The 27,766-nt window shown below is 47.1% G+C and overlaps 2 protein-coding genes across 8 annotated transcripts; one reads left to right on the plus strand and one right to left on the minus strand.

The window, feature by feature from the left end:
• Positions 1-254: 254 nt before the first annotated feature.
• ptgr2 (prostaglandin reductase 2) lies at positions 255-3,860 on the minus strand. Its single transcript, XM_040199669.2, has 8 exons — positions 3,175-3,860; positions 2,961-3,079; positions 2,522-2,713; positions 2,181-2,351; positions 1,678-1,887; positions 1,224-1,433; positions 1,095-1,134; positions 255-996 (listed from the first exon to the last, which is right to left on the minus strand). The coding sequence occupies exons 1-8, from the start codon at positions 3,209-3,211 to the stop codon at positions 932-934; spliced, it is 1,044 nt and encodes a 347-aa protein (XP_040055603.2). The 5' UTR covers positions 3,212-3,860; the 3' UTR covers positions 255-931.
• On the plus strand, positions 3,845-27,766 carry mideasb (mitotic deacetylase associated SANT domain protein b). 7 transcript variants are annotated; one of them, XM_078089666.1, is made up of 14 exons: positions 3,866-4,223; positions 4,888-4,962; positions 8,430-10,200; positions 11,937-12,203; positions 12,775-13,108; positions 13,380-13,446; positions 15,309-15,451; positions 15,969-16,072; positions 19,033-19,108; positions 20,073-20,161; positions 20,765-20,911; positions 21,595-21,717; positions 23,301-23,500; positions 24,936-27,766. In XM_078089666.1, the coding sequence occupies exons 3-14, from the start codon at positions 8,680-8,682 to the stop codon at positions 25,162-25,164; spliced, it is 3,300 nt and encodes a 1,099-aa protein (XP_077945792.1). In that variant the 5' UTR covers positions 3,866-4,223; positions 4,888-4,962; positions 8,430-8,679; the 3' UTR covers positions 25,165-27,766. The 7 variants fall into 7 exon arrangements, with proteins under 7 accessions (XP_077945791.1, XP_077945796.1, XP_077945792.1 ...); XM_078089665.1 differs by lacking the exon at positions 4,888-4,962 and having other exon boundaries at positions 3,845-4,223; XM_078089670.1 differs by lacking the exon at positions 4,888-4,962 and having other exon boundaries at positions 3,847-4,223; positions 21,598-21,717.

A 27,766-nucleotide genomic window follows, 5' to 3' on the forward strand; every position in this document is an offset into this window, starting at 1 on the left:
CCTCTGCACTGCTGGAGCTTTGCTCTGGTGGCCTTAGAAGCTTTTGCTGAAAAGCTAATGCAAACAGAGTTGGTTCACAATAATGTTATTGTAAAATCTTTAGTTTTACAGTGTGAGAAAAGAGACATCAAGTCCCATCCAGACAATGTCTTAAATATAAGACACATCTTTAATTGTGTGCATTCTGCTGGCGTCACTTCATAAACTCCTAAAGCACTTTGGCCAGTAATTTAGTGAACACAAAGTTAGCGTGGTAAGCTGCTCATAGATCTTTTATTCAGTAAAGAAATGAAATGCCTTATTTCTGTCAAGCTGAAAAAGAAATACATTTTAAGACAATGATGTTTTAAAGATGACTTTAGTTCGTATACTAGCCGGCGCATTGCTGCGCGTTAAGACAGTGATGCTAAATTCCCATGCAGCAGAGCGCTGCATGCACTGGCCGTGGTTCTATGCAGACGGTTAGCTCGGGCTACGTAGCCAGCTGAGGAAGCTGGAGGGTTTCAGTTCAAACGCTTACGAACCACAGTCTTCTTTGTTTTACCTCGAATCTGTTCAGCTTTCAGGTGGCGGTAAAAACAAATAAAGCTCCGTATTTTTTTGACATGTTTGATAACCTTCGTGGAGGGATTCACACAAAGAAACGTCTGCATTTTTCTATACTGGAAGATTTTAAAGATCCATTGTTGCAATTCAGGAGGAGGGTTAATATCACGAGAGACTATTACAATGTTGCCCTTTGTTGTTTAAGTTCTGCACCAATAATCCAAGACTTAACTAGCCTCCAAGCACTCACTCTATATTTATTTTTTACAAGAAGAAAATGTCAAAGAACATTGCGTCCTAATTAATGGGACACCTCATATAAGCTGATTAAGTTAGTGTTAACGACGGTGATAGAAACTGTCGGTTAATTTCCCAAGGCGTTCCTTCACTCGGAAATCTTTATAATTTGCTTGCCAATGTTTCCCCCTGTCATCATAGAGCAAAATGCATCTGCAAAAAGATTAAAAAAAACAACGATTCAACCCAAGCAGAGTTAATTAAAAAAAAGGGTATACAGTAAGGAAATGCGATAATTAAATCCTACATACCTCCCATATTTTCGATCCCATTCACCACAGTTTCCAGCACCTGCAGAGTGACAGCATAATTATAACTAAATGATGCACGAGGACAGACCCACATAATCCACCACACGCAGTCATCCGTTTCCTCCTCACATTGATTTGGCCTGATTGAACTCGCTGGCTGAGTTCACACAGGGCGGCTTCAGCTTGGTTCATGTAGTTAAGCACCGTAAATCGCTCCCGTGTGATGTTCTTCCTTCGCAGCGTTTCCTTTGTCTCCTCGCTCAGCGGCGGGGGATAAGGCACGTCCTTGTTGTACTGTGAGATCTGCCCACACAGGATCACGTGGCTGCCGCTGTTCATCTGGTGGCAAGAGGGTTGGAGGTCAAACGAGTGACAAATGACTTAATGGGACAGAAAACACTCGCCGATGGGACTCAGGAGGAAGCTTCGCTCCACAATCCACTTCTAATTCTGCAAGAACAATTAGGGAAAATAAACCGCAACTAACACCTCAGGAATCACGTTTTCATGCCCTGAAAAAATACGAATGTACACAACCACTGCGGTATGTTTCTGCACAACACCGACACAACTCAAGCAGCACCTGTGTGATTACAGCATCGCTGATGGACCCTCCCACGTTGTCAAAGTAAACATCGATCCCGTCGGGGCAGCATTCCGTCAGTCTTGCAGGGACGTCCTCCTGCCGGTAGTTGATGGCAGCTGAAAAGCCCAGGTCGTCCACTAAAGCTTTGCATTTCTCATCAGAGCCGCAAATCCCAACCACTCTCACGCAGCCATCCAGCCTGCCGATCTGGAAAAATAAGCAGGGGGGAAGCGATACATTCACATCCTCTTCTCCGTAATCTAACCTCTGCTTATGTTTAGCCAGATTAGATCTGTTACTAAAATTGCAGTTATAGTTATTACCGACCACCTCTTACGTTTAAATCCGTTAAAAAGATTAAAGAAAAAAAAAAATCTGTATTCAAGAGAGTAAATAAAGGCATTTTAAGAATGCCATTTCTGTGCATTTTGCCGTAATCTCAGACAGCTATAACTGCGTATAAACATTGAAGCCAGAAGGTTGAATCATGCTGTAGTTACCTGTCCAGCTATTGAGCCGCAGGCACCAGCAGCGCCACTCACCACCATGGTCTGATTGGCCCCTTTGGTCACATGACCCTTCTCCCTTACGCCCAACAGAGCGGTGAGGCCTGTAATGCCAACTGCACCCAAAAAGTAGGACAGGTGTCCATCAACCAACTTTGGATCAACCTGCGGTATAAACAGAAGGCATTATCATATTGAGTGTTTATTTGCAGAAGGCTTGCCTGTCACATGCAGGGGACTTTTAGTGCATGCATGTCGAACGCATTGTTCAAAATGATGCAAGAGGAAATATGGACTTTATCCTAATGTTGTTGACACACCGCACCGTGCCACACCTTCTGCAGGACACTTCCTTTTATGACAGCACGGGTCTGCCAAGGCCAGTTGAATGAAGTGACCACATCTCCCTCGACGCAAAGGCCGCAGCGGCTGGACTCCACCACGCCGACCCCTCCGCCGTCCACACACTCAGAGAGCTGCCACGGGGTCACGTAGTCAACGCCGGTGTCTTCATTCATTCTGCATCGCTGAGAAGCAAAAACAGTAAGTATGAGTGACGGAAACTCTCGTCTTGGTGGACTAGCTGACTGTATGATGTCACTTCGGTGGGCTTAATTGAAGGGACAAGAATAAGCTGGAGTATTTGTTTCTAGTTTTTATTGTTTTGTAACATTAATTCAGCTGGGGATCTATTTGTGGACGAGCAGATAAAAATCACAAACAAATGAATTACCATTCAGACTGAACCAATAGAATAGACTGTGTGATTAATACCATGTAAGGGTCGACTGATAAGCAGAGCGTCCGAACGAGGACGTCCCCATCGGCGAGGTCAGCTGACAAAGTCGCCTCCTCGAGACGGAAGTTTTCAGCGACTGGCGCCCCGTTATTACCTTTGAGCATAAATAAAGAGCTTTATTCAACACATTAATGTTTAAGCAACGAGTGCCATATTCTGTTATTAAATGAATTATTAAAAGTTTCCAACCTGGTCTGGAGTTGAGGACGACCCTCGTCACCTGCATCCTTGAAAAGTAACCTTAGCTTTGTGACCTGCTTGCAGAAATCTGGCAACGAGCAATCCGGCTTTACGTGCGCTAAAGAGTCAGAGTTAAACGGGGTTAAGACGTATGTGTGCACCTCGAGAAAATTGCCAACTGATTATAATAAACACTGTTTACTTCACAGGCTAAATCTCTTGTGAGCTAGCAGACAGTCAACAAACACACACGCGCCACTGCGATTAGTCTCACTCAGCAAGAGAGTTCCCTGCCAGCTACTTCCGGCTTCGTTCAGATTCCGTTCGGCAGTTAGACGCATCTTCTTTAGGTAAATTCAATGGGCAGCTCTCATTTAATTCTATAATTTAAAAAAAGCATTTAATGAATATTGTGACGGCCCCTCGTCGCATCCACTGTTGGAATGTTCAGAATTTAATATAAGACCAATAGACGGGTTCCTGTCCCATTTAACGTTAGTGCATTCGCGATGCGGTATCCGTTGAAATGATGTGTGATATCTGTTAACCCAACACGCTTTTTCTAAAGATCTCAAAACGCCATTGTGAGATATTATATGTTGATGCGACATTATTTCCCCCCCCCCCAACGTTCTGCTATAGCGGACGTTTAACATCTCGTCTTTCACGTGTCCTCTTTTCAGTTCCCCGCTGAGCCGTTACAGCAGTTACAGCGAATCAGAAGCGGATCGCGCCCTCAGCACCCGGTGGATAATCCAGCTCATCAGCACCCGAGTGCAGCTATTTACTAACGTCACGTTCCACCGTGAATTTAACCACGGTTACAATTAATTGTGACTATACAATACAACCGCATCTCATCAGACATCGCTCGCTAGCTAGAAAAAAAAAAGAGTTCCAAAAACTGGGGGAAGTGACGCTTTGTGGAGGAATCTGAAACAAAAAAAAAACCGAAAGTTGGCATGGTTTCGTTAATTTATGATCGACTGTAGCTGCAACCCGACGACGTCAACGCAGGAACATGAAGGCGAGCGCGCCATGGAGGGACCGAGCTCAACGTGAGTACAGCTGCACCACAACTCCATGCTAGCGCCCGCCGTTCCGTTAGTGACGGCTCGTGGAAGGCTAACGTCAGCTAGCTTCGGACAGGACATGCTAAGCCTCCTCTGACCGGATGTAGTGGCGTCACTGCGCGGAATGTCCACATTCCAGAGAGACACGTGTGCCCGGTGTGCGTTGCCTGCAGCTACAGTAGTTACTGTTGTGCAGGAAGAAATTTGATAAAAGAGAAACCTCCTATAAAAAACGGTGTCGGCCATAAAATCATCTGAATAAATGATGATGTGGTTTACTCAAACGTCCACTCTAAAATAGTGCAAGTCAATGGAGACAGTGAGCTATAATTAATACATTAAAATATCCTTAAATAATCACCTGAAATGCACTTTATTTTGTAGGAATATTTCAGTGTGCGTGTGGTGCAAAACAGGATGTTTGTGTTTTAAGTGTGCAGCAATTTATTGGTCAAATTTAAATAGTAAAGCTTGTTGTATCTGAAAGACCGTCAACAACTCAAAACACATTCTCTTCAAAATGAAATAAAACCCAGAATTCTAGCTCATCTTCACCATTGAGAATCTGCAACCATCAGGCTTTCAACGCTTGAAAATGTTCAATGAATCATCATTCCAATCACTACTCTTCTGTCACTCTGTCGACTAGGCCAATGACCCCCTTCATCCGTTCAGCGCTTCTGGTCTCAGCTTCAAAGGAACCTACTCGTGCGGCCTGCAGAAGGTTTTACAAACACAAATACTTGCACCGTGTATTCCTAGTGCAGAGTCATCAGCGGCAGCAGACATGTCAGTCTGACTCGACCCCTTGTCAACGCCGCCGCTGCATGTTTTCAGGCTTTTGCACGTTATTTTAGACTGCAGCCCACCAGAGCCCGTCACATTCAGGCTGATGCCACGACACTGCAACAGTCTCCACGTCGTCCCCTTTGTAACAGCTCTTTTTGTAGACGTTTCACATCTTACTGGTAGAAAATCACATTTGGCTAACCGAAAATAACAATGGTCAAGTAAGATGGGAACGTGAGCCGGCGTTTGCGACCCGAGGACCCCGGCGCTAAGACGGCTACATTAAAGTCAGTCGTCATTGATTTTATTTAGTTACACTTGTGCTTTTTCCTTGTGTGACACATCAGAATGTCTGCTGTGAAAAAGGCCAATGCAGCAGTCTGTCATTCATTCATAATTTTATTTGTTTGACGTTACATCACGGAGTGGTCCACAGATCACCTTGCAACATTTGCGCCTGGTTAAGGATTCAATATGTATTATTTCACTCCGAAACTCTTGTGTACTCAAGTTAAACTAAGTTCACGCTTAAATATTTGCTATTTGCAACCATAATAAGTGACACATTGTGTTTATTTAATGATGTCTTGTACATTATCTGGGTCCATGCAAGTATTTGTTTTGGAATTGAGTTGAATAAATTGAGAATTTGAATTGAATGTCTATTTAGGATCAGTGTGGTACGACTTGTGTCCCAAAGGACCAAAATATAATTTGACAACGTTTTACACCAAGTCCCACCACCAGCATAAACAAAAATGTGTTCCCCTTTTTATTTCGCTTGTTTTTACTGTGTCACGTGGAAATAAGCACGCGTGGCTTTCAAGTGCAATTGTGTCAGTCCTATAAAGCGTGTGACTTTCAATGGAAAGTGAACGTAAAACGGAAAGTAGCCGGACGCGTCCCTCCCCATAATCCCCCCTCCTCCTCCACCGTGTGTTGGAATTTCCCGCATGGACCGAGAGGGATCTTGCTCCGTAAATTACAGCGCCCTGCGTGTCAGAGGAACGCCTTGTATGGGCACGGAAGTAGGTGTGGCCACGGAGCTGGTGGCGGCGGGGGGGAGGACAGCGGGAGGGAGAATCACAAGACGAGCAGAGAGACACACACACACACACGCGGGGAGCGAGTCGATGCACACACTGCACACGGCCCGCATTGCAAGCGTGAGTCTTTTTTTGTTTTGTGCAATCCCACCGCAACAATGTGCAACTGACAGCGGCGGCGCTGCGCCATCGCGCTGCTACACATTAAGCGGGTTCCGTTTCCGACCGGCAAGGACTCTAAAGCACTCTTATTCACGCATCGGCCCCTCTTCACTTTACGAGGGCAGAGGAAGGGGTGGGGGGGTACCAGGGCGTGAGGTCATCAGTATAGCATGAGTCAACCCCGGGGATGTATGCAGTCATCACCGCATGTCGGTACCGCGCGGGCCTGCTGCTGGTCGCGCAAAGCCGCCGGTGCGCTGCCGCCCGTAGCCGCTTTCACCACGAACACAGTAAGTATCCGGAGCCGCCGCCGCGGTGGCGGTGTTGTTATTGTTGCTGTTGTTGACAGTGCGTTGTTGGTGTTGTCGTCGCCACGGCTCGCTGACAAAAGTTTGTTTACCTCGTCGGGACGCGGCTCGGATGCACACCGACGCCCCCCTCGGGCACACGCTGCGTCGATCCACGGCATTTGTATTTTTGTTTTTTCGTGCGCTGTGCTGTCACGCCGCTACCGTGCAGGAGGGGCCAGGGGGGAGGCAGGAGGGGCAAGGGGGAGGCGGGAGGGGGGTGTCAGCGTGTTGCACAACGGGGCACGGCGGTAGTGATGGGGATCCGTGGTCCGTAACAAAGGGTCCTCGTAAATAGCGCCGTGCTGGTCGTCTCGCGGAAGGACGCGGCATGTTTTTCTTCTCAAATGTCCTGAATCGGTTCGCGCCTGGGACACGCGCACACACGCGCAGGCCTCGCTGGGTGCGCGAGCCACGCCGCACGAGGCTGGTTGGAATGAGGGACCGGCGATGGATTAGGGCGGCTGCCGGTGCTCGGGGGCGTAGTGTAAGCCAATTAAACGTGTTACTTTGGTCTTCAGGCTAAACCTCGGGCTTGTGCAAGGTTGCGCTGGTGATGCGTCACAATGATGGCTGTGCACACAGACCGCGCACACAGCGGTGTTACTGTTTTCTGCAAGGGGGGGAATGTGATTTATTTGTGTGCACCTTTCCCAGAAGAGGCTGACTCGCACATGGCCATAGGCATGCACGGCATTGACGGTGCACGCACGCACGCACGCACGCACGCACATAGCACGGTCATGCAGCTTCCTCAGCCAGTGATGCCCCCGAGCCAGCGTGCAGGATCTGAACAGCTGCAGCCGTCTATTTTAAGCAGCCCGTGTTTTTACTAGGCCACCAGAGTAAAGGGTGACAATCAACATTCACTTCCTAGGTTGTCAGAGATGTCCGCGTAGTATTGCCTTTTTGTTTTGTAGCATGTATTCTGCAAGTGATTGTGTTTTTGTTTTTTTAAGGAACAGTAAAAAATACCTTTTTTTTCTGTTTTATGAGTGGGGCTGCTGCACAAAAGTGCCCCCGTTTTAATTCGTACAGACGGAGGAGGGATTGAAATTTTAACAGAAACAGTGGGGATTCTGTGTGCTTCTTGAAATTTGGCAGGCCGCACTGTGTCAAAAATCTGCACCGAAACCGTGGCATCCGATAATAGTTTTGATGATCGCCACGGGTTACCATGGCGATCGTCAAGAAGCAAGCTACCTGCAAGGACGTTTTGACTTCTTTCTTCTTTTTTTTTTCCTCTTCCCTCGCAGAGATGGTTTCATTGCGAGTCATGCTTGCTCACTTTCAGTTGCCCTTCCCTTTTTAATCGTGCAGCCGCGGTTCAAAGGCCACGTGTGCCCCCCCCTCCTCCTTTCTCTGTCCTTCTATGAGTCACACAGCTGCAATCACGTTTTCATGTCGTTCAATCTGCTGTCGCTTCTGCAGTTTGCAGGGAAAGAGGACGTATGTCACAGATCAGTGGAGCAGCACTTCCACCGTGTTCTCTGCTCATGCTGATGTCACGGCCCGTCATTAAACGCGGTGCAGTAATGCCATTTCCAGGAACTATTGATTGAGCCATCTCCACCTTCCGATAGTACACGCAGGTCTGTTTTACGTGTTCGGCTGAATGCCGGAACGTGAGCTTAGTGAATAATGACAAAGTTTGGACCCCCCCTCCCTTTATTCTCGCACACAACACCTTTCAGCCGAGCTCTATTGTTTAAATAGCAAACAGCAGGTTTTCACATGACTGAGGCGGGGTCGATAATGAGACACCCCTGGGGGGACCCCTTTAGTCTGGTGCTTGACCTCTCTCTCTCTCTCTCTCTCTCTCTCTCTCTCTCATTTTCTCTATACAGGGTGTTGCCCGTGAATGACAAAAGCAGACGGACTCCTTTAGATCTGCTCACCCCGGGACCGTGACCACGGAGTGGGCCACGAATAACTTGAGAGGGGAAGAGGAGATTATCTTGGTACTGCTCCCTCTGATGTCAATGTAGTTTACAGCTTTACTTCACAATTTCTGTTTTTGGGGTGGATGGGAAGGGATTTATATATCCAACAGGACCATTGGTTTGGTCGAGAACATCCTCCTGCCTCGGCTTCTTCATGCCCGTCATGAGCGTACCAGCCCAGCAGAAAGCCAGCGCCAAAAGAACCGGAAAACGCATCACGTTTTTCAACGAGCAAAGCATAGCGATGAAGGAGACTTCGCAACACCCCGAGGAGTCCTACTATATCCCGGGGGGCCCTACCTCGGACCCCGGACAGAGCGAGGCTGCAAGTACCGTGACCTCCAATCCGGAAGCCCCCCACATGTACCTGAACTCTGTCATCTTCAGCCCGGACAAGGGTGACCAGAACAGGGGTCATTATCAGCAGACTGTGCCTATGAAATGGGCCCACCAGGAACCTAGTCAGCAGCAGCCGTCGCTGTCCCAGCAGCAGAGAGCCGCCTCGTGGAATACAGTGTCCAACTGGGGACAGAACTTCGCTAATTACATCGGGGGAGTCAACGTGACGGACTCAAGGACCCAGAACTCGTTTGGGAAGTCGATGCACGAAGCTTCCGGCTTACAGCATCAACCGCCTCCGAGCAGGGCGGCGGACAAGCAGCCGCTGGGGCCAAACCCCGCAGTTGAAGCGTACAGGGACGCAGTGAAGGTGCGGGGACTGGACTGGGAGCAGCAGCAGCCCCAGGCCTTCCAGGAGACCTTGAAACCCGGGGCGCTGAACCCGCAGCAGCACAGCGCGTCCCATCCGGGAGGAAGCTCGGTATTGCAGCCCTTCCAGTTGGCCTTTGGTCAGCCCAAGCAGCACCTGCCAGCGTACTACCAGACCTTTCAAGGCAACAGGACAACCCTCCCTAACCCGCCGAACTACTCCGCACAAGCGAAACCCCCGCACCAGCTGCAGCAGCAAGAGCAAATACAGCGCCAGCAGCAGCAGCAACAACATCAAATACTCCAGCAGCAAATTCAGCAGCAGCAGCACCATCAACAAATGCAGCAGCAACAAATCATTCAGCATCAACACAATGTGCAGCAGCAGCTTCAGCAGCAGCAACAAATCCAGCACGAGCAGCAGCAACAAAAGATTCAGCAACAACAGCAGCAGCTTCAAATTCAGCAGCAAATGCAACATCAGCAGTTGCAACAACAAAACCCCCACGTGCTCGACTTTTACCCCGGCCCCCAAAATGCGCACTCTCACCCGCAGCCCGTGGTGGTGCACTCCCTGGACTCCTCGGCGCCAGCTCCCCCACAGATCCAGGAACCAATAATCCAGGACGTCACCCCGGAACCCCAGCCGCCCTCGGATCCGCTGCTGCCACCGACGCTCCACCCGGAGGCACCGTCCGAGGCCCGCGCTCAGGCGCAGCCTCGCCGATTGCGGCGGCTCTCAAAGGAGGGCGGCGCGCCGTCGGACAACCCCTTTCTCTCTGTCCCCTCAGACCAGGCTTCCCTGGGGTCGCCGGGCTCTCAGAACGGGGCCCGGGACGCCCAGCCGGCCCCCACGGGCGTCATCCAGAGCACGCGGAGGAAACGCAGGGTGTCCCAGGAGGTCAACCTGGAGACTCTCGCTCAGAAGGCCTCAGAAATGGAGTCTCTGCCGCCGCATATTGTCAAGGTATGTAGTCCGTTTTATTTTTCAGAATCATTTGTCTGTTTACGGCTTCTGTCACTCTCGTTTCCTTGTTCTCTCATGTGTTTCTCTGCTATTTCCTCTCAACCGAGGATAACCTTTCCCAGAGAAAAGTACTGATTGTTCTGAATCCCTATAATTGCATATCAGTCCGTATATGAACTCATCGCTGCAAGCTGTAAGCCTTAATTGTTATCATCTCAGCGAGAGCTCAAAATCTATTTTTCTAGTGTGATCCGAGGGTATAATTGCAGTGGGACTGCAGCTCCCCGAGCAGGAGCGGGAACTGGAACACGCTGTCAGGGAAAAGCTGTGCCGGGTCGAGTGTTGTTTGTGATTAACGTGTCGCTGGAAGTTTACACAGCAGAACAGGGCCGCCCGGCTCCGCCTTGTGTGTGTGTGTTGCTAAAGCCGTACTCCTCATTGCACATGCCGTCCACAAGGTAAATATGCTCCTCACAAATATGTGCTCGTCGGCTCTCATGAGATGAATCGGCCAGCGGACCTGATGAAACACCCCGGCGGCGCTCGTCTGTGTTAAAGGTGCTGCTTGTTGATTGGGCAACGCGTCCGTAGCGCAGCGCCGATCATACAAACTGTGTTTGGTTACGTGCCTGCACGCCTCCCTCTCACCTCCCCTCCCATCAAAGGAGAGAAACTCCAGCCTCGCCTCGACTGCCTTCTTCTATACAGGGAGGGGTGCACGGTTGCTCTGCCTGCAGTGCTCAGCAGAATATCTCCCCACCGCTCCAGTGTGGGAGGTGGGGGGGGGGGACTGGTGTTTTCTACCAGCAGTACAGAGCGCCACCCCCCAGAGACGCGTTGCACGATGACAGAATGCGTCTGCCTTCAATGACGCGGTGGTTCAGAGGGCTCTCGGTGCTGCCTCTAGGGCCGCTGCAGGCTGCTCATGCCGACTCGCTGTGGTTTTGGCAAAGAAATAAAAATCGGAGGATGCTTTTGTCCGGCGGTTCCTTTGGCAGTGCCTCTGAGGTCGGTCACTTGAGGGCCGCATGGTTCGGTGCTTTTATCAAGGCGTACAAGGTGCAAGAAGCTTGTGTTGTGAATCATCCAAGATATGGTCATGTTGTGAATTCTACAGGGTTCGGAGTTCAGAGTCTGCTTTTTGGAATCAATCAATTAAAATACACCTCAGGCTCGATCTGTTAACCCTCCATTTTTGTATTGACTTCATTGTCACTACGATCTGTGTTTTTATGTGAGGTAAAGAACAAAGTCGTGTTTTTTTCGGGTTAAATTTGGCAGCCTTCCCTGGCAGACGTAGCAGACCATAAAAGTAGATTTTCAGTTAGGCTGTTGTGTGCTGGGGGTGCTCGGCTACAATAGCTGAAGTTGTTAACTGTTGTGATTTCTTTTCACCGGCTGCGGGGAGCATTGTATCCGTTACACGAGAAATGTATTTCAGAATGTGCCACCTGAGAGCCTCAGTGCGATCGAGTCTTTGAGCTGCTTCACATGCATGGATTTTTTTTCTTCTTCTTCTTATTGTGTTCTGAATTAATTGTTTGGCCCATCATGATGCCATGCAACTTGTTTTTTCTGACCACCAATACAAATCCTGGTCTAGAGCGTATGGTAACAATTCTCCAATCAAATGCTAATAAATGGCGGGATACCTTAGCGTTCTATTAAAGAAAATCAATCCATTGCAGGCACCGTAACACCTCCCCCCCCCCCCCCCCCCCCTCGTCTTTCATTAGGATCCCCACAGGCCGTGGAGTCCCACCGGGGGTCTGAGCACCAAGCGGCCTCGAGACGACAGCCTCTTGCCGCTCGTCATCCCCGTGTCGGTTCCCGTGCGACGGCAGGAGCCCTCCTCTCCCGACAGAGACGAGGCGGCCCGGGCCTCCGACTGGCCCCACAGGCCCTCGAACCCCCTGAACCTCGGCCGCGCCGACCACAAGCCCTCGGTCATTGTGACCCGGAGGCGCTCACTCAGGAACCCCTTGTCGGAGAGCTCCGAGCAGGTAGCCGCATTGTTCATTCGCTGCTTGTTTCCTCTTTCTTTGTTTGCACTTGGATACCTCGTAGCCATATTCTAATTGGCTATATTTCCATATTTTAATGAACATCTTTACGTACTGCCTCCCCCAAAGATGGGGGGGGGGGGGGCGTCAGTAGGTTTGTGTCAACTGTGTTCCTCATCCTGTTTTTCAGTCTTTCTAAACTCCGGCTATTAAATCCTCTGCATCTGTGCCAACACACAGTCCCCTCCCCCCATCGTGCTCCTTGTCTCCCCTGCCCCCATTTCAGTCCTCCACACTTTTCTCCCTTTCCCTGTTTCATTGGTGGGGGTGGGGGGGGTGAACTAGTTGACCTGTCCCAGATTATGCAGATAATCAGGGTTTAGCTCTGCTATATTGTACATTATGTACCCTATAGTAGAGGGCTGGGGTCCCATGTTCCTCCTCCTGAGGATTTATCAGGATAAATGCACAACAATCCGACTGCATGAGCATGCATATACGTTTATGTGTTGTTGTCTTTCAAGGCGCACTCTGATCAATGCAGCTCTTTATATTATTCTTCCCCCACCAGAATGGAAGAACCGAAGGGGAGAGAGACGATGACGGCAAAAAGTCCAAGCGGCGTCCGCGGCCCGAGCCCCTTTTCATCCCGCCGCCCAAACCGGGTCTATTCATCAACCCGCCGTTCTACTCGAGCATCACGCCCTACCAGAGCCACCTACGGTCCCCCGTGCGCCTCGCCGAGCACCCGCTCTCTATTCCGCCCTACACGCCACCGCCGATCCTCAGTCCGGTCCGCGAGGGCTCCGGCCTCTACTTTTCCACCTTCCTGTCCTCCGCCGCCGGCCAGGGCCTGGCGCCTCCTGCAACGCCCAAGTCGGCAACACGCAGCCTGTTGCGCTCAAGTAAGTCCGACGGGCTCATGAAGACCTCGCTGAATCCTGCACAACTAGAACTCTAGAACCACCTGCATGCCATCCATATAGTATAAATAACTTGTAATATATATTAATAAAAAGTAATTTCCGACTTTATGTGTAATTTGCAAGACTACGGATAGTTGATGTATAAATAGTAGTGTTGAGCCTGACTGATATTCTTCTTTTCTTAGCTTTCTGCTCCATGTATATATTTGATAATGTCACTGAGTGGATTTTGTTTTGCTGCTGTTTCCAGGCAGCTGCGACATCACACCGCCAGTTTTGTCTGCCATGATCGAGGCCACTCCGGTCAGCATAGAGCCGTGAGTATTTCCCCCTCTGCATCCTCTAAATGTCTTCTTTGAATGTGGAAAGGTTTTCGGGGTGGTGGGGAGTGGTATCTGTTGCGTGTTCTTTTCTTCGGCGGCCTCTCAAAGCACAGCGTTCACTACCAAAGCCAGAGGAGCACCTCTGCAATCAATTATTCAAGCCACAACACTGGGCCGGATCACCAAATGTTTTGAAAGAGAACACGGACTTCTTGAAATACTAAACCCGTGCTTTTAGGCGGCGCTCCTCCCTCCGCCTGCTGCTCCCGCTGGAATCTTCTGCCCTGTCATCCAGAAGCCAGCGATCGCCCCTCTCCTCTGCGGTCTGTCAGCAGAAATGCATCCTGCTCTAGCTGCTCCACATTAAGTGTCAAACGAAATCCTTAAGGCCTTTTTTAAAAGCCAATGGCAGAGAGTGCGTCAGAGTTGTACAGACCAATCACGTTTAAGCAGGCTGTGGGGCGTGTCTGTGTGTAGAGCATGGGCATCGGACCCGGATCCCCATCTGCAGAGGTTCTTCCACTGGTGGAAAATGTGCTTGTTATCTGGCTGTTGTGAAGCAATCGGCTCGTAAACGTCGTCTCCCGACGTAAAACTCTCATTCCAAGTTGCTAATCGGACGGTTTACAATGAGCAGCGCACGGAAAAGGAAGCCACTGCCCAGATATCTGCTCGCTGCCCCATAAATATGCCGCCTCTTCCCTCGGGGGCTAACCCGTCGTAGGAACGATGGTCGGGTTCTGTGATTTAGCTTTTGATAGACTTGTGACATATAAACATTTCCTGTGGCTGCTTCTCAGTAACAGAAATATCGTCTTGTACAAGTTGAACTCTTATCAGTTTACTGTTTCTAAATGCTGTAACGTAATGCGAACCATAGCTTGAAACTTGCTCGGTACCAGCGGTGCATGTAAACACAGACAGTGATCACTTGCATGTTTATGGAAATTCGAGCTGCAGAGACGGTGGAGCTGTGAGGCCACCGAGGCGCCACTTTGTTTAACTCCTGATAGTCAGGGTTTGTTTGTTGTTTGTTTGTTTGATCCCCGGTGAGGTGCAGTTCATGTAGGGGGGGTTGCATAGGGGCAAGCTGCTCAGCAGTCCGCCAGGTAAATGATTCAATCTGCCCAAACCCGCGAGAGCCAGCGCAGTTCAACTTGTAGCGGCCCACCTTCCCCGATCGAGGCTGCCAGACCAACACACACACACACACACACACACACACACACACACACACACACACACGCACGCATTCAGCTGGAAATACTGCAGGCCTACTGGAAGTGCAGGGGTGGGAGGGGGCGTGCTGGAACGGAGTTATCTGTTAATGTAACACAGCATGACTTTCCAAACTATTACACTGAGGTATCTGGTTTCAGTTGACACGTCGGCCTACAGACATTAGTTGGACTTTATTTATTGAATCATGAGCCCTTCTTCCTACTTGAACGCAGCCTTTTGTCTCACTGCCGGTTGAGGATCCATTCAGTGAATTTAAGAAGAGCGCTCTGTTTTTCAAATACAAGATGTGAAAGGAATTTGGTTTTTGTTCATTTTGCTGGGAGCACAAAAGCGAGCTGTGTAACAAGCTGGAAAGGCAAACAGTGCAGGGATTGTGGTGCTCGCAGCCAGAGAGCCGCAACAATCTTCCTCTTGCTATTTAAAGATCAGAAAAGCCAAGTAATCAAAATATGATCTCTGAAATAAAACAAGAACGTACTTTTACAAGTAAGCATATATATATATATATATATATATATATATATATATACGGTGTCTTGGATATATAACAGTGAATGAATGGGTCGCAAACTTGATGGATTTTTGAATAGATCAAATTCATGTCCTGTTCCCAGACGGATAAATATTGGGTCGCGGTACCAGGCCGAGGTGCCCGAGCTGAGGCGGCGGTCAGCTGTTGAGCTGGATCATCATCGAGCGGAGCTGCTCTGGGCTCCGATGAAGGATCTGGAGGAAAAGCCGGACTTCCAGCAGAGAGGTACCAAATCCAGTAGTATCATCCAGTCACCTTGAACTGAAAGTATAAATCCTTTTGACAGACTTTGTTAACCTTCACGTGAGGTGATTTACTGCGAAACTGACCGTCTGTTCTTAAAATTCCATTATCTTTTTGTATATAAATCAGAATCTTTTTTCCTTTCCTCAAAGCTTACTGGTTTATCATTTTTTTGTTTGTGATGTGATACATTGTTTTGTCTTTTTTAATCGAATGGGTTCAATTCCGGCAGTAAATGACTTCTTTGTATTGCATTTACATACATGCGTTTCAGTGAGGAGATGCAGGCAGCTTCATTTCTCCACACAGGAAATGCATTTTGAATCTGAAAATGTTTTACTTTTCCCCCCAAATTAAACAAAGCTCATTGCTCGACGCTTTATCCTAATTTAATCCACTACCTTCTAATTAGACGTTTGTTTTTACCTTACCAAGAATCTAATTTTGTCGCCACTGAAGGTAAACTAAATGCTCAGAACCCTGTGCGTTTGTCTTGCAGTGGAAGCCCTCATGCACGTGGCCTGCTCCAGTGTTTTGTGTGGAGGAGGCACCAACCAGGAGTTGGCCCACCATTGTCTGTACGAGTGCAAAGGGGAGATAATGGTGAGCACAACAGAACCGTCCATGCAGACTTCCATGATCAATAGAAAAACCAACTGCTTTTCCTCGTAAATATTGCTGTGACACGTAGAAAGTGCAAAACCTGCCATTTAGGAAGACCGTCCGAAAGGAGCTTGTTTATTTTGCTGAGTAACCGGACTCACATCAACACGATATTTTATACCAAAGTCCGCAATTTAAAAAAAAAAAAAAATGTTTTCCGTGAGAGAAACCTGAATTGTTGGTTTGAAGTGAGCCAAACTGACAAAAGTTTGTCATCAAGTACCATTGTGTACTCTTTATTATTACGGTATTATTATTAGATTTAGCCTCTTTGGACGGTGCCATTAAAACTAGTAAAATGAAAATGCACACAACTGATTTGAGTAGCACAGTTCTTATTATATAAATAAATGAGTTATATAGTCAATCGTATTTCATGTTGCAGAAGAATACTAGTTTTCAGGGGGTTCTAAAGTGATTGATGCTAAAGAGATTATAGTAATTTTAAAATGAGAGTATTTTAGACCACTCATTTTGAAAATTAATAATGATTCATTCTTTCTGAAGCGCTCTTCTCTTCGATGACAGGAAACGTAAAGCCGTGTGAACGTAATTTTAGTTCTTTGTTTCCATGGTTGCAATCAAATCATTTCTATGCACTTAAATAACTGGTTTATATCAAACCTGATTTCCTGTTTCTTGTATTCTAAAGTATCATGTAGGCGAAGCTTAGTTTCCTTAATGGGGGTTAGAGAGAAAAATCTAATCTTTTTTGTTGGTAAATCCAGATTTCTTGATCTTATAAAGTGAACGTTGTTATAAATGTGTTTTATCAATACTTGCAAAATGCTCCAAGATAGTGGGCCTGTGAGGTGGCACTAAGAAAAGATCAGTATTTACAGCGGTGCATCCTTAGCGCCATGATAATTAAATGCCAAAACACTTCAAAGCGTATCTGACTTGGGCACTAAAAGTATGCAAGGCTTTGTTAAAAAACGAAACCTTGACTACTGATCAGCAGCATGTAAACGTGCATTTCAAGTCATGTTTGAGTGCATCTGCGCGTGACTTAAACTTAACGTTCTCCACTAGGCGGATCTCTCTCGTGTACGCGTACATGCTCATGATCGAGTCCCTTCATCTGAGCTGTGATTGACGAACGAAAGTGAGGCATCTGCAGGTGGTCTGTGTGCTTTGAGATGAAACTCGTGGTGGCCTGAGATGACTGAGATGAGAGTGTGTGGAGCTGCACATGTGGTCGATGAGGTGGATGCACAGGCTTCAACAAACAGACAGTTAAACGACACAGAAAATGAAACGCTCTGCGGGTGATTAATAGTTGGCCAGGTTTTTAAAGCAAAAACGTTCTGCTTCCCGCTTCTCAAATGTGCTTGTCTCTGTCTTATGTGATGATAACCTGAATATTTGGGACTGATTGTCAGACCAAACAGGACCTTGAAAGATGCTTTTGGAAACTGTGATGGTGCGACAGTGTTTTGTCTCCGAGTGAAGTGTACAACATTGTGTAGTAGATTTCCTTTCATTTATTCACGTAATTATATAATAATAATAATAAGTATAACTTAGCTTCACTTGAAGGACATATGGAATAGTCATGTCATAGATACATGTTCACAAACGGCAGCTCATAGTGTCATGGAGAAGTCTGAATGGTCCAATCAGAAAGGTGTCCCGCCTACTTGCGTCCGGAGCGAGGGCAGGTGTCCATCCGTGACCTCTGTGTGAAACGGCTATTTAAAGCATGTTCACCATGCTGGTATCAAACACACCTTTTAGCATTCCAAATCTGCCGCAAGAACAACGTTCTCTGTGGCGTTCGTGGGGATGAGGGACAGTGAAACGCGATGAGGTAACATCGCAAGTGGCTCTTTCTCGGTCACGTCATTCCTCGCTGAAATAACAAAAGTAATTTTATATTGTGGGCAAGTAGCCTTTATTTTCATTAATGATTATAATGTAGTTAATTACAAAAATAATAAATGTAAAAAAAAAATGCCTGTCACAATTTCCAAAGAGTCTGTGGATCAAATATGTACATTCCAGATGCCTCATTACCTATTTATGTAGATGTTGGCTGAATCATTCTGTCAGTCAACAAATCTCAGCAGCCTTAACAATAATAATAAAGATAATAATACTAAATTATTGATTACAGGCAAATTACAAAATCACAAAGTGCTTTTTCACGTCCAACATTTACTTGAGATATTGATGTGAACAAATCTTCCTGATAATTAGGTTTAAAACCAGGATGTAACATTTTTAACTAATTTTCTTCTCTCGTAAAGAAGACCGGTTCTATAACGATAAAGTTCCAGTGGGACTGAAAGATGAACATTTCCCGGAGTAAACAAATCTGCCGACTGTGCATTTCTTTGTGTTGTCAGTGACTTACGCGCTGATCCTAAACCAATGAACGAGGAGAAGCTGGAGTCGACTCGCGGAGAAACAGCCGAGTTGTCAGAGTGCTTTGTGTTGCTGCTGCTTCAAATTTCAGGCCTGAGCGACCAACACTGGTCCAGCGTTGTCAAGGAAACCACTCGTGTATGTGTGTGTTAGTGTGGGGGGGCGGCGGCGGGTGTCAATGCACCCACTCTCTGCAGCAGTCCGGCTCAGACTGCCGTCTTTCAACATTCATGAGCGGTCAACACGCTTTTCTTCCCCAGAGAACACTGAGCTGGTTCTCGCTTGGCCCCTGCTGGGTGTGATGCACCGGACACCTGATGCACGTCGGACAAATGAGAACGATGCTTATCCCCCCCCCCGGTTAACGGCGAGCAACCGGCTCATTGTTTCGCCTACGTGTGATTGTGCGTGTTTAGGAAACAACAAATGGGAGCGGCTGATGGAGTCTGTGAGCGGCTGTGTGGCGATTAGCGCTGCGCTGCTGACGTTTGTTGCTTTCACGCATTGTTAAAGTGTTTTTTTGTGTCCCTCAGGCTGCCCTGTCCCTCCTGATGCTGAAGAATCCAGTTTTCCCCCCGTCTCATAATCTAACAAACTACCACTACTCAGGTACAAAACACGTTTTTTTTCTTCTGTATTTATGTTGAATTACATATTGAAATATATCAAGGGTCAATTTTCACTATTTGTCTCCACCAAACAATTAGTTAAATGATTATCGGTATTGCTAACAATTGTGATGGATTAAATACATTTTGTTTCAACAATGCCAATCATAATGTGTAGATAGTCAAGCGCCTCTTAAATCCTTTATGCCGTTATGGTTACAGGTTCTCTCTACATCCCGACGCTCATTTTGAGTGTAATTGATTTGTCAAAACACCCAACGGACCCATTTAAAGATGAATTTGACTTACAGGGTTATTATTCATTTCAAATATGATAACATTGTAAGGCCATGAATATCAGATAATGAGATCGCCTTACAGCCATTTGATAATGAGCATAATCCTTAATCCAGTCGTAGATTTACAGCAGCGACGTGGAGACAAGGACGAGCAAATTGTTAGACAGTTGCCAAAACTCTTCACAATTGTCTTAACATTCGGTCATCACGAGAAAGTTCTGCCATATCTGATAAACCCGACCCAGCTGGCATTTAGACGCCCAAAACAAACGCAAATAACACATTGAAAACTGTCGTAAAACTCTGACTATGTGTTTTGGTTTATAATACCGGGCGTGTCCACCATTGAACAGGGGCCGTGGCAGCTGCAGTAGTGCGGGTGTCGGGGCTGTGGCGTGTGGCGTGTGGGGGGGGAGTGGGCGACTGTGGTGGATTGTCAGGGTCAACGCGACGAGGGAAGGAGGGGGTCTGCAGCATGTGGCTAATCCCAAGCAGAAGACAGGAGCGCCATTGTTTATCGAGTGATTCCACTATGTTGCTGTGTGTGGTTTTAAGGGTGGGGGGCTGGGATTGAACTCGTCAGGGTCTCCCCACCCATTCAGAATGTAGTCTGCAAGCAGATCCTCGAGTGCTTTTTAAAGGTCTGCGTCTCTCTCTTTCGTTCAGGATCAGACAGCTGGAGCGCAGCTGAGCGACGGCAGTTCAACAAAGGCATCGCCACATACAAGAAGGACTTCTTCATGGTGCAGAAACAGGTATGTTGTGGTTTCAAATGCAAGGAGATGAAAACAAAAGCGCTCTGTGCTGGCGAAGGTCACGCAGTGGCTGTAAAACGTCCCCAAAAATGAAACCGCTGCACGCAATGTTTTTCCTGAGAAGGGATGTCCAGTCACTCCGTAATAATGCTTCCTTCTGGTTTGATTATTGCCAGTGTCTGCAGTCAATCATTCATTTTTCTTGTCCGTGGCACTTTGTTGATCAAGAAGTAAACTCAAGTAAATATGTTTCATTGTTATTCAGTGTTCATCGGCTAACCCGCCACAATAAAGGCTTTTTAAATGGGATTTTTCTTAATGTGCTTCAGGCTTTTATTGTGCCTGGCCCCGTCTTTGCTGTAGCGGATAGCAACAACGAAGCCTCTCCAAACAAATCCTATGTTGCTGTGTTATCCGTAGGACATTTGATATATGGAAATAAAAGCAGACTATGAATAACAACAGCTGCACGTCTTGGGAGGTTGCTCTGCCGCTCCACAGCAGCACTGGCAGCTCCAAAATGCCCTAAAAGCGTTATGAGCTCTAAAACCTAGTGAGAGAAAGTCTATTCATTTAATAAATGTGTGTGTGTGTGGTTTCCAGGTGGCCACTAAGTCAGTGGCGCAGTGTGTGGAGTTTTACTACACGTACAAGAAACACGTCAAGATGGGCCGCAACGGGCTGCTGATCTACGGCGAGCTGGAGCCGCTCGACAGCAAGACCACGGAGGAGGAGACGACGGACCACAAGGTCAGTGGCGTGCAGCGTCGAGTTCCTGCGCTGGAGGTGTGTTTGTCTTCCACTTGCTGCACCTTTTTCGGTCCAAGGACGTCGCAACATCGTTCAGCCAAACTGAACCCTCCCAAAAGCGAGCCGCAGACCTCCTGTTCGCCATCTACATGGCAGAAATGCAATTGTTTTGACTTTGTTTCACTGATGGTCAGTGTAGCTTGTTGTTGTTGTTTTTGTTGCTTAGTAACGGCATGAAGGCAACCTACCAAGCGCCTTGGATTGAAATATTCCAGCCTGTGAACGGCACACCGACACACGGGCAAAGACGTCTTTTCAGCGAACACAGCCCCCGATAAAGTTTAAATGAATAAAGCAGGTGGAACGATCTGGACCATGTGATAAAACATGAAACTAAATGCAAAGTGTCTGTTCAGAAATAACACGGCTCAGAATACCTGCCATGAGCTGCGTTCACTCCGGATGTTCCACCATACTGTTCTCCATCTGAATAGTAGATGCAGAGTCGTTTAATCCACCGAAGTTGTTTATTCAATACTACATAAATGTATAGTTGTCCGTGTTTACTGCTCGTCCCTTTCACAAAGAAAAAACTTAGTAGTAATGTTTAGTAAATGACTCACAATAGAGCTTTCCACAGGTCGTTTCTCTGTGGCGTCTCACACTCTTCTTCCTGGGACCAGCAGGGTCATCACAGGTTGGAGCCACAGAGGGAGGAGGACGGCAGGAAGTGGGAGGGGTCAGCTGACAGGAAGCCGGATGTCGGCCCCGCCGGAGCGGCGCACACGCTGCAGTCCGCTGAGAATGTGAGTGTGCGATCAATTAGCAGCTCTGCATGGGAACGGAAGGGAAATAACAAACACAACTTGAGAAATGTAACAGGATCCGATTCCATTGCTGCGCATAATAACATCAGTGTTAATTGATTCCCAACATGAGCTAATCACTGACATGGGACGAGACATCCATCGTATACGGGTTGTTTTTGTCTGGGATCAGTTTGCTTCTTGAACCGACAATCATGGCAAAACGTCCTGTAGTTTAAAATTATATAATTTCTTTAGTGATCAAATATCCTCGTCTCACTGAAATAAAGAAAACACTTTCAGGCGAGTCCTGTTGGGAAGGGTTTCCTGATTTGGGATAGTTTTTAGAATATCTGCCCTCACAAGTCTTCTCTCCTTTGAAAGTGCAACAGGAAATGCTGTTTGTTTATCAGGGTCAGTTAATGCTTCATACACACAAACACACACCGTACACACGCACACACTATGCACAGCGCGGCATAGTGTGTGCCGCGCACACTGTGCTGTCAGGGTCTCGGAGGTGATCAGAATTATTTATATGTGTTTTTTTAAGTCTTCATCATGAATGTCCACAGTAACTTAGTAGTAGTAACTTTTTGTAGTTTGGCGGATGAGTCGGCTCCTCGTCGTGTTTCTGCAGTAAAGCTTGAAGTAAAGTAAATATGTGCGTATTTTGCATCACAAACTCAAAGCTTCAGTTGGGATTTTTGACCACTTTCAGGACTTACGAAGTGTTTGTTTCTCTTTTTATGGCTGGAAACAACCCGTAAAATAAGATTTGATAGGGTAGAACTTTATTTGCACTGAAAGACATTCTCGTGCACTTTATACAAAGAAAAAAAAATCTAATGTTGATATCTCATAAACTACTATAGAAAATGTGATAATAATGGTATTGAAAAACCATGCAAAACCATGAAGTAGGTCAGTACTCCGGAGGGATTAATGTCATTGTTGTATGTGTTAATTAATACGCTGGTGGTTAAATTCTAATTACAATACCGTGTGCTGTTCTTCATTTTGGCAAAAAGTGTAATTTCTCAAAGCCATGAAAGTGCTCATAGAAGTTCTAATATTATTGTCTTCACACCAGCCTTTACTCAGATATGCATGAATCTAAAGGAAACAAAAGCCTGTTTACAGAGACTGTGCAAAGCTAAAGGCCTCCTCTGCACATTACTGCTTAAAATCCCCATTTGACCTCATCAGGCGTGACCTTTTGAACTGCTCCCTTCTTGTGCCGGCTCGAGTGTTGGATTTGCTGCCCCCTGCTGGGTGTTTTAGAGTAGATATTTTAGGCTGGATTGTGTAACCCCATTACGTCCGTCAGCAAACAATGACTCTGCAAGAAACCTTTATCCGCTTAGCGTTCAGCACACATAAGGGGTTGTTGTTAAAAGTGCTTGTTTATGTGTCTTTATGTTAACTGCCATATGTGTGCCTGCCACTGACCCACTGACCTACGTCAAAGGTGCTCATAAACCAGCTGCAGGCGCACACATTTTCTTTCCTAGTTGCTCCCAGCGACGGTTTCTGTCCCGTTTTTAAATCCCTGCCTCTCTCTCTGTGTGTGGCGCGTGCAGCCGGCGACCGTCCTGATCATGAAGGGCCAGGAGGACGTTGCGAGGGACCAGCTGCTGTCCCGGGTCGCCCAACCGCCTCCGCCTCCCCCTCCCGGCTCCAAGTCTCGCTACGACGCCAACGCGCGTAAAACCAGCCCGTCGACGGGCACCAAAGTCCCTGCTGGTCAGGAGGGAGAGTTCCCCTGCAAGAAATGTGGCAGGTGAGTGATCGTCGCCTCACGCGCTGCTGTTATGTTACGGAGGCTTCATTTGGCTGATGCGAAGCCGACGGCGGCGGTTACATAAGTGGCCTCCGACTGAACCGGCTGGACATGAAGTGCACGGTTTCTGCAGGGAATGTTGCTCCTGCTGCTGCCCACTTGGATTTTTCATAGAGGCCAAGTGTCTCTTGGGGGTTTGGAAGGAATCAAACCTTCGTGATTAGATGACCGCGCGTCCTCTGGCAACACCGGGGCCTGTTGTTGCCAACGGTGTCCTAGCAACTGAAACACAAGGTAGATGGAGGGGGCCCATCGCGCCTCTCGACAGCTCAGCCCGGTGGCGTGACGTCGCTCGCCCTCTGGGTACTCGCCGTGCTCAAAGGGAGCTGCTTGTGGATCATCCACCGCTTCAGAGTCACCAAGTGTGTGTTCACAGGAAGCTCGTGTCACATGCTGGGGTGTTTTCATACATCCTTCACTCGTCTTTTATGAAGACAGGCCGAGAGAAAGATACATTCTTTTATAACCGTGCTCTCTTGTAGCATTATGGCAATATAATATAAATAAATGTGATGAGCGGTTAATGCATTTTATTCATTTGCTTTCTCTAAATTAGACACAGACAAGCATTTTCTTTTTGCGATGTTGTACAACCTCAGATTGTGGCTGATGGATGATAAATTGCGCTTTGCTATTCTGGGAATCTACAGAAGGTCAAAAAACTCCATGAACTAACAAGAATGAAGGAACATTTTCTCCCTTAGTGCATTAGCTTTTTTTTTTTTTTTTTTTTTTCTTCCCTTCACTGATATTTTCTGCCACAGCAGATGAACGGAATATAATAGAGATCCAGATCTCTGTATTAAATGTTACCGGTTGTTCTTTCCTTTATTAAAAATTGTCAAAACTGACTAAAAGCCCACTTTAAATAGTGGTGATGACTCAAAATAATCCGACTTGCCATTTCCCTCTTTTCAAATATTTGATTTTCATCCATGTTAACAATGCATGAAACATATTAGTAAAATAACACAGGCAGCATGATTAAGGCGTTATTAACATGTTTCCCCTAGATTTACAACGCCGGGGGGATAAACGCTGTGTGTGTGTGTGTGTGTGTGTGTGTGTGTGTGTGTGTGTGTGTGTGTGTGTGTGTGTGTGTGTGTGTGTGTGTATAAACACTGCGATGAAAGGTGGGGAGACTTTCTCTTCACCCACCGTGGGCGTACATTAATTATCTTTTTCCCAAACTGCACGCCATGGTGTTGTTTATTTAAACCTCAGCTGTGGCGCCAGCGTGCCAGATGGCAAACAGAGTGCGAGCACTGTGGCTCCAAACAACAAGAAGCCGTAACAGGCGCCATCCAGCCTGCAATGCCACAGATTCCGTTGTTCTTTCTTTTCTTTTAAATGGCTCTTCTCTGGTTTCCCTCAGGATTTTCTACAAGGTGAAGAGCCGCAGCGCCCACATGAAGAGCCACGCCGAGCAGGAGAAGAAGGCCGCCGCGCTGCGGCAGAAGGAGGCCGAGGAGCGAGTGGCGGCGGTGAAAGCGGCCTCCGAGGCCGCCGCGCGGCAGCTCAACGGGACCAGACAAGTGGGCGGGGACAGCACCAACGACGACTCGTCGGACGCGGAGGACGACGGCGACGAGGACTGGCCGTAAGGGAGACGGGTGCAGCGGGGCGCCGTCCTCCACGGGGGGCGGGACGTTTAAAATAAATAAAAAGAAAGAAAGAAGGAGGATCCTTCCTGTGAACTTTGCGCTGCACATTCAGGGACGTATTGGCTGTGTTTGTGGACGCACCGGCTGACCGCGTGGTACGCGCTCTTCCCGACGCCCCCTTTACTCTGCTTGCAAAGCAGCTTCTCAAGTGTTACCTCCCTTGGTCACAGGGCTCAAATCAAAGCCATCGCTCGCCACGCCCTCCTCCGTGAAGGAGCCTTTTGTATCCGCTCGCGGTGAACCGCAACGCGCGCGCTTAAGCTGCCTCCCAGTGGGATCTGTTTGATGTGAACACTGAACAGCTGGGGGGCGGGGGGGGTGCAGCGAGTTCCTCTGCTCTCGGACGGACACAGACGGACAGGTGGCACGTACAAACTGTTTTGACGCCCCTCCTGCACTCAAAGCTGCCGAAAAGCTTTTCTCAGACGCATGATGTGCACTAAATGAGCCCCCCCCCCCCATCTGAGCGTTGTCCTTTTGTTTTGTGAATCGCCCCTCTGTTCGTGTCACTTTTCTATAGTTCCCAGTTTGTTCCTCACTGTTGATGCCTTGGATGTTGTAATGCTTTTTATCTTAAAATGACAATCAATTTTACACTTGTTTTTTTATAAATGTATAAACAGGTAGACGTTACTTTTAATGCCTGTGTTGCTATATGTGGTTATTGTTTTTGTGAATATTCCTGTTGATTATCATTTATTATTATTATTATTATTATATCATTCTGATCTGGGCTGCAATTCAATTAAGCGCTATTTTCTTTCTTGTCCATAGCATTTTTTTTTTTCTTGCTACCGTTCTTTTTATTTAAATAGAAAAACAAAAAACAATGCTAATTGCTGCCTGTTTATAACTGTGACATCTTCTTGGAAGCTAGAAATGAAGAAATGTATGTGCAATAGAACAACTTGACACCCCCCCCTTGCTTCTCAGGATGCCTTGTTGTCAACCCTGTAACCGATAGGAGGCACCGACTGTTGCAGACTACAGGTCTCCATGGATACAACAAACTGCACAGAAAAATTCAACACGTGTTTTGGAAAGTGATCTCAGGCAGATGATGACGTGACCACTAACATGAAGGTTTAGCTCCAGTAAACAATTGGCTGGTAAAAACATTAAGACAGCAGCAGAAGCCCCCCCCCCCCCCCCCCCCCCCCCCCACCTATGAACCAAACTGAAACCTTATTAAGGAGATTTTAAATGAAACGTGATATATATCTCTAATTATTTTATTATTTTTTACAACCACATATCAAATGTCAGTAACTATTGAAATCAACAAAGCTCCATTTAGAGGAAGAGAAGAATTCTTTCCTGTAAACTTAAACTAGTGTTTTTAATGTTTTGAAGATATCTTCTTACTTACACACTTTTCCCACAGTCTTTAAATAATTCAGTAAATAGTTTACTGTCCTAAGAAAGAAAGAATATTTATTTTCTGCCAAACTAGTGGGGGGTTTTGAGTGCTGTTATCAGAATTCTACATTCACAAATATAAATTCCCAGTTTGCTGATATTCAGGGAGTCTAAATTGAAAAATATTATGCCAGGAAAGTATTGGAGTGGAGTCCGTCTTGTTTCCGAGCCTGTGTTCAGATTGTTGTGACACTGACGCTGTGTCGAAACCTCGGCCATGCGGGTCAGCGGTTTACTGAAGGGCAGCGTGACTCTGCAACAAACTCCGGGGCCAACGTGGCCAACGTTTGAATGCAGTTGGGGGGGTGGAAACAAATCCGAACGTCTGAAGTGGACTGTAAATATGTCGTGTGTATCTGCGGTCGACTTTGTTTCTGTGATCTCTGCTGCGTGTTTCTGCGTTGCGCCCGGGGGCCCGGAGCCAGCTGCTGTTATCACAGCGACGAGTGGGTTAGAGGGTAGTTTTCCTTTCCAGGACAAACCACAGAGGGGAAGTTCAACCACAGAGGGGAAGTTCGGGGGGGGGGGGGGGGTGCTCCAAATACCGGTTACTCCGCAAAAAACGGTGTCTATGCACAGACTGTGTGTGTGTGTGTGTGTGTGTGTGTGTGTGTGCGTGTACGTGCGTGTGTGAAAGGGGTCAAAGCCAGTCAAGAGGAGGAAAAGAAAAGGTTTTTGCAGACTGTTTGCGACATGTGTATTTATATTTCCTTTTTATTTGGGCTTGTCTTGAAGTCGTCATTGTCGCCACCAAGATGATTTTTCAAGCTGTTTTGAGAAGTTTAAAAAAAAGCAGAATTCTAGATGAAATGGAGGCTGTTGAGATAAACGCACGGCTGTAAACTTTCCTTATTTCATCCAGTTGCTAAAGGGAATTGGAAGCGGACAAATGTTTTATTTAGCTAAAAAGTTAGACACAAATATATCAGAATGAAATTCTACGTTTGCATACTTTCTATGCTATTTTCATACATGGGGTTCACACTAATGAGGAAACATGAAAAGGAATCTCCAGTGCATTTTATTACCGTGTAACTTATTGGTTTCAATTTGATTTTTACCACCTTTTTGTTTTTAGTAATGATTTACAAAGCACTGTATATTAAAATTTTAGAATCTTCAA

The sequence above is a fragment of the Gasterosteus aculeatus genome, chromosome 15 (assembly GCF_964276395.1).
Source record: "Gasterosteus aculeatus chromosome 15, fGasAcu3.hap1.1, whole genome shotgun sequence".
In the NCBI taxonomy this organism is placed as follows: Eukaryota; Metazoa; Chordata; class Actinopteri; order Perciformes; family Gasterosteidae; genus Gasterosteus; species Gasterosteus aculeatus.

Coding starts and splice junctions, on each gene's coding strand:
- ptgr2 (XM_040199669.2), bottom strand. CDS start 3,211: ATGCAGGTGACGAGGGTCGTCCTCAACTCCAGACCAG. Junction 1,434..1,677: donor GCGATGCTGTAATCACACAG/GTGCTGCTTGAG, acceptor TCTTGCCACCAG/ATGAACAGCGGCAGCCACGT. Junction 997..1,094: donor TGGGATCGAAAATATGGGAG/GTATGTAGGATT, acceptor ATCTTTTTGCAG/ATGCATTTTGCTCTATGATG.
- mideasb (XM_078089665.1), top strand. CDS start 8,680: ATGCCCGTCATGAGCGTACCAGCCCAGCAGAAAGCCAGCGCCAAAAGA. Junction 20,162..20,764: donor TCTTCATGGTGCAGAAACAG/GTATGTTGTGGT, acceptor TGTGGTTTCCAG/GTGGCCACTAAGTCAGTGGC. Junction 21,718..23,300: donor CGCTGCAGTCCGCTGAGAAT/GTGAGTGTGCGA, acceptor TGGCGCGTGCAG/CCGGCGACCGTCCTGATCAT.